This window comes from Austrofundulus limnaeus, unplaced genomic scaffold, assembly GCF_001266775.1.
Source record: "Austrofundulus limnaeus strain Quisiro unplaced genomic scaffold, Austrofundulus_limnaeus-1.0 Scaffold30, whole genome shotgun sequence".
Lineage (NCBI taxonomy): Eukaryota > Metazoa > Chordata > Actinopteri > Cyprinodontiformes > Rivulidae > Austrofundulus > Austrofundulus limnaeus.
The window spans coordinates 3,227,751-3,233,446 of NW_013952432.1; the positions used below are offsets into that span (position 1 = coordinate 3,227,751).

Sequence of the window (5,696 nt, forward strand, 5' to 3'; positions counted from 1 at the left end):
AATTAATCATTTAATACATTAATATATTAAGTTTTTGGGGAGGTCACCTCCTAATAAATGTCCTTACAGAAAATCTAACTGCTCATTTTAAATCAATACTTTTACTTTTAATACTTCAGTACAAATAATATCAGACTTTGGTATAATTACTTTTACCAAAGTAATTTTTTGGTAAGATACTTGTACTTTCACTCAGTATCAGTTTGTGGTACTCTAGAACAGTACTTACTGCAGCACAGAGAACATAAAACGCAGGGCAGAACACAGAAGTAACACTTCCTGATTGGTTCAGAGGAAGTGATGCGAGCGCTCACCGAACTGCTGAGAGGCGGTGTTCCCAGGTCGCGGGCGGTGACCGTGATGTTGTAAAAGGCCACTCTCTCTCGGTCCAACTCCACGTCCTTCCTCACCCGAAGCTCGCCGTCCACGGGAGAAATGGTGAACTCGTCTGAGGGAGAGACAGACACCTCAGAGACCAGGAGCCAACACAAACAAACAAACAAACAAACAAACAAACAAACAAACAAACAAACAAACAAACAAACAACAAGCTGAAACTCACTCTGGAAGTCTCCGGCGGTGATGCTGTACTCCACTTTGCCATTCAGACCCGAGTCTGCATCGCTGGCCTGGAGGGTCCAGACTCGGGGCCCCGGCTGACCCTCCGTCACATCGAAGGGACCCTCGTAGCTGCGGGGGAAGGTGGGCGTCACGTCGTTAATGTCCAGGACGTTCACCAGGACCTGAGAGCAGCAAACATCACAGTTTTACARCTAAAACAAGCTGAACACTAGCTGAAAGCTAAAACAAGCTGAACATAAGCAAGAAAATACTAGCTAATAGCTAAAAGAAGCAAAACTCAAGTTGAAAGATAAAGCTGGCAAAATGCTCGCTGAAATCTAAAAGTAGCAAAACAGCAAATAAAAGTAACTAAATGTTAGCTAAAAATTATGTGTCAAAAGTAAAGCTAAACCTTAAGCAGCCAAACTTTAGCTAAAAGTAGCAAAACACTAGCGAAAACTAAGAAAATGTAAGTTAGAAGCTGAAAACACTATAAAAGCTAAAGGGAAATGCTAGTTGGAAGCTGAAAGTCGTGATCTCATCTAAAAAATAAAAGTGGCAAAAAGCTAACTAATACTGTGATGTAGCAAAACACTAATTAAAAGTAGCTAAACATTTGCAAAAATATAAGTGTCACAAGAAAAGTAAAAAAACCAGAAGGAGAATGTTAGCTATGACTTAAAAGTAGCAAAATGTTAGCAAAAAAGCAGCAAAACGCAAGCTAGAATTGTAGGACTTTGCTGAAATGTATTGAAGGTGAAACTGAGACATTAAAAGGTAAAAGAAATAAAATAAAAGCTGAATTGAATAAAACAGTAAAAATCTAAAACAAGCAAAACAGCAGCCAAAAGTTAAAATTAGCTTTAACAGCAGCTAAATCCATTTGAGCTTTGTGAAAATACTTAAATCTGCAAACGAGCAAATACCTAAAACTACCAAAACAATAGCTAAAAGCTAAACATGGCAAAAGATAGAAACCAGATTTAAGCAGAAAACGGTTTATAAAATGTTTTAATGTATTTTAACGTTGAAAATGTTGATAAATAAAGTTCTTGCAGTAGCTTTGATCAGCAGAACCGTCTGCCGGTGTTACACCATATTTTGTGACCGTCATATATTGCGACCAGAGGGGGCGCTGTTGTGTTTCTAGAACAGAACTTGGCCGAACATGGCCACAAAGAAGAATATGATGCGCCAACAGCCAGAGGCTGAAGACTTTACGGAGAAAACAACTAAAACTCTTGATTATTTTACATGGTCACAGAATACGACAGCTTGTCATATATTGTGACTTCACTGTAGCTAAGGAAATAGTAAAGATTTTATTCAAAAACAATTGTTTACATCCTCTAATGTCAGAAAAATAACTTTTGATCACTGACATGGTGACTGTTATTAAATTAGTACAGGGTCACATAATATGGCAGCTAACATTTATAGTAGTAATAGTAATAGTCAACATGTCAGTGATCAGAAGTTATTTTTCTGACAGAGGATGTAAACAACGAGTAGAATCAGTTTATGAATAAATATTTTTATTATTTACCAAGTTACAGTGAAGTCACAATATATGACAACAGTTGTCATATTTTGTGACCTCTGGCTTACACTTTTGGATTATCATGTTCTTCTTTGTGGCCATTTTTGGCAAAGTTCTGTTGTAGAAACACAACAGCGCCCCCTCTGGTCATAATATACGACGGTCACAAAATATGGTGTAACACCGGCGTCGCTGTGATCAACGTTAAAACGTGTTCGTACGGTTGTGCTGGACGTCAGGCGTAGAGCAGGTTTGGGACACTGATCCGTGGCGGTGACGACCAGCAGGTAGTGTCCGTTGCTGATCTCGTAGTCCAGCTCCTTCACGGCGCTGATCCGACCCTGCAGAACCAGTCACAGCAGGTCACACACGGGTCCGACCGGTCCCACCGCAGCACCACAACCAGAGAGTCTCACCGTCAYGTTGTTGATGGTGAACGTGTCCACCAGGTTGCCCCTGGCGATGGCGTACCGCAGGGTGCCGTTCGGACCCTCGTCCGGGTCGACGGCCGTCACCGTGGCGATGGTGGCGCCCACCGTCTCCGGCCCCTCCCTCAGCACCGTGACGTACTCCTCCTCCGGGAACTCCGGGGCRTTGTCGTTCTCGTCCACCACGTGGACGTTCACTGTGGTCGAAGCCTTCGGAACAAAGACAAAATAAATAAACAAATAAATAAAAACAGGAGAAATAAATAGATTATTAAAGGTTTAATGGTGACGATACAGGAAATACACAATCCTAGRTCACAAGTTCAACCCTCCTGCTGTCCTCGGGTCAAAACCACCCGGAGGCCTGACGCAGGATATAAGAAACTAAATTATTACAATTATTTAAATATTGATGCTTATTTTGTCTTCAAACTACAGATGACAAATACTTTGTTTACAAACAGAAACAACTGAAGTGACTGAAAACTGGTCAACAACGGTGACGACCACCAAACATTTCAGATGAAGACTGTTGACAATTTGAAAGTTTTGTTTTTGGATTTACRTCCAAATTTGTTGCGTAAAAGATGCAGATTCAGGGCTTTGTTTACACTGAGTGCAGACCCGCAGAACGTCTGGTCTTAAATTAAAGTTTTTAGTAAAGTTCAGTGGGTTCGATTTGTTTAATTGATCTAAAGAAATATAAAATATGCAGATGCTTTGATTTTTCATTCATTATTCAAAAACTTTGTTCACTTCTTTAAAACAAAAATAATTCTATGTGCAATAAAAACAAAAACACAAATACAAAGAAATGAAAAGCAGCAGAGAGAAGAAAACAAAATCTTATATCTGCTCCTTTTTTCCTCAAGTATAAACGTAAACAATAATAAGCTTTGTTTACATTGAATGCAGACCCATATTTCAGAAACACTAATCTATATATTGGTTCTTAAATTTGAATTTTCAATGAAGTAGAGTGGGTTAAATTTGTTAAATTATCTAAAAAAAATTAAGAAATGTAGATGTTGTAATTATTTTGTTATGTCAATTGGTTCTAAATGAGATTAACTGTTTATTAAATTAAATTAGAAAACCAGTAATGTTAATCCAACTTAATAATGTTGAATAAACTGAACTAAAGCGGCATAAATAACTTCTAGAATCTATTAATCTTAACAGCTTTAAGTTAAACAAACTTGAGTTTACAATTTGTTTACTTATTATGTTAAAATACGTAAAACTCTTTAATAAAATGTCCTGATGCATCTCAGTAATCCAGGTAAAAAATCAAAAAGAAAAAACTTGTTTAGGTCTTCTGGACGGGTTCTTCTCTAATGAAACGTTTCGTCTCTCCTCCAAGAGACTTCTTCAGTCTGAGAGTTTCAGGCTAAATTCAGGCTTTTAAGCCCCGCCTCCATGTGACTGATACTCACATCACATGGCTATCGTTAACACCTAATTAACACTTATTGTTAACAGGGGGTGGAGTGATACTGGCAATAGCAGCACTGTAGGAGGGGGGCAACTGAAAACGGAGGCCTCCACCTCTGTTTAATGATGGACGGTCTTTCTTCACAAAAATGGCTTCTTTTACTCCTCTCTCAAACCAACGTTCCTCTCTATCAAGAATKAGAACATCCTCATCTCTGAAAGAGTGACCGCTGGCCTGTAAATGAGTGAAAACTGCAGAGTTCTGGCCATTAGATGTAGCTCGTCTGTGTTGGGACATTCTTTTGAACAGTGGTTGCTTTGTTTCCCCGATGTATAACTGGTCGCAGTCCTCCTGGCACTTAACAGCATATACAACATTGCTCTGTTTGTGTATAGCCATGTGATGTGAGTATCAGTCACATGGAGGCGGGGCTTAAAAGCCTGAATTTAGCCTGAAACTCTCAGACTGAAGAAGTCTCTTGGAGGAGAGAYGAAACGTTTCATTAGAGAAGAACCCGTCCAGARGACCTATACTATTTTTTTCTTTTTTTTCTTTAATAAACTCAGTTTCCTGGAGCAAACTCTCTCAAACTAAATTGTTTTTGATGGATTTCATAGTAATGACAACCTTTAAAGATTTCACAACACTAGAAAATAAAAGTGAATGTTCCTGACACAAACACCAAGAGAACAAAAAATAAAAAAGTTTGTTCAAAATCTAAAATTCAAGTAAAATAAAATAAAAACTCTTCATCAAACCACTGAAAGCTTTCGACGTAACAAAGAGGAAATTCTTGTAAACTCAGAACTTTCACTTCACTTCTCATTTCACAAAAACTGGAAGTTCTGCAATTTATGTTTTTATGACTTTTGTTCCTAAACAGAAAGAAATAAAGTTAGCAACAACAGGAGACTTTAAATCTTCCAGGATTTTCTTTTCCTGAAAACATTTTCTGTAGATTATTTTTCTAGACTTTAAATTATTTATTTTGTTTCTAAAAYAAGTGAAATCACAATTTGAATTTATTTATTTTAAATAAATAAATAAAGAGCTTCAGAAAGTCTTAATACTGATTCGTTTGCAGGAATTAGACGGTTCCGTTTTTGACGCAGCCGTTTCTCATTTAAACTGTTCATTTCACGTAAAATCACGGTTTTATCGTGCTGGCTGCAGGTTATTATGGGATGGCAGAGCTTCAGTTTTGGCGGCAGGGCGCAGAGCGCGCGGCAGGGCGCAGAGCGCGCGGCAGGGCGCAGAGCGCGCGGCAGGGCGCAGAGCGCGCGGCAGGGCGCAGAGCGCGCGGCAGGGGGCGGAGCGTCTTTTTACGCACGTTTCCTTCCTCCTTCAGCGCGCAGCTCAGAACGCGGAGCGCACGAGAGGAGAACAGTCGTGTCCTCGTGAAGTTGTGTCAGAAGTTGAGACGAAAATCCGGCCCGGTTCCAGGTCCAGTCAGCCATGGCGCGGCGAGACTCGGAGCGCACGTCTGTGTGGAGAGGACGGTTCTGGCTGGTGTCGGTTCTGTTCGCCACAGCTGGAGGTAAGAACGGGTCCAGATGTTTCTTTCCTGAACTTTTTCTTAATTTTAAAGAGAAAACTGTAACCTGAGAGCTTTTCTCCTCCTTCCTCCTGGATTTTAATCTTCCTCACAGCTTCAAACACTTTGTTGTTGTTTTGAGACGAAACATCTGGCGCGTAAAGCCGTCTTTTACCTCCTCCTCCTCCTCCTCCTCCT

The 5,696-nt window shown here is 39.9% G+C and overlaps 2 protein-coding genes across 2 annotated transcripts in view; one reads left to right on the plus strand and one right to left on the minus strand.

Annotated features, from left to right (window-relative positions):
- Positions 1-5,696, minus strand: part of cdh23 (cadherin-related 23) — a gene marked incomplete at its 5' end in the record, with an annotated part of 152,643 nt that overhangs the window by 35,134 nt on the left and 111,813 nt on the right. Inside the window, 4 exon segments of the mRNA XM_014005461.1 lie at positions 315-448; positions 563-743; positions 2,323-2,442; positions 2,518-2,739. Coding sequence (XP_013860915.1) covers positions 315-448; positions 563-743; positions 2,323-2,442; positions 2,518-2,739 — 657 coding nt within the window.
- Positions 5,314-5,696, plus strand: part of vsir (V-set immunoregulatory receptor) — a gene marked incomplete in the record, with an annotated part of 28,019 nt that continues 27,636 nt past the window's right edge. Inside the window, 1 exon segment of the mRNA XM_014005463.1 lies at positions 5,314-5,501. Within this exon segment, the coding sequence (XP_013860917.1) occupies positions 5,420-5,501 (82 nt within the window).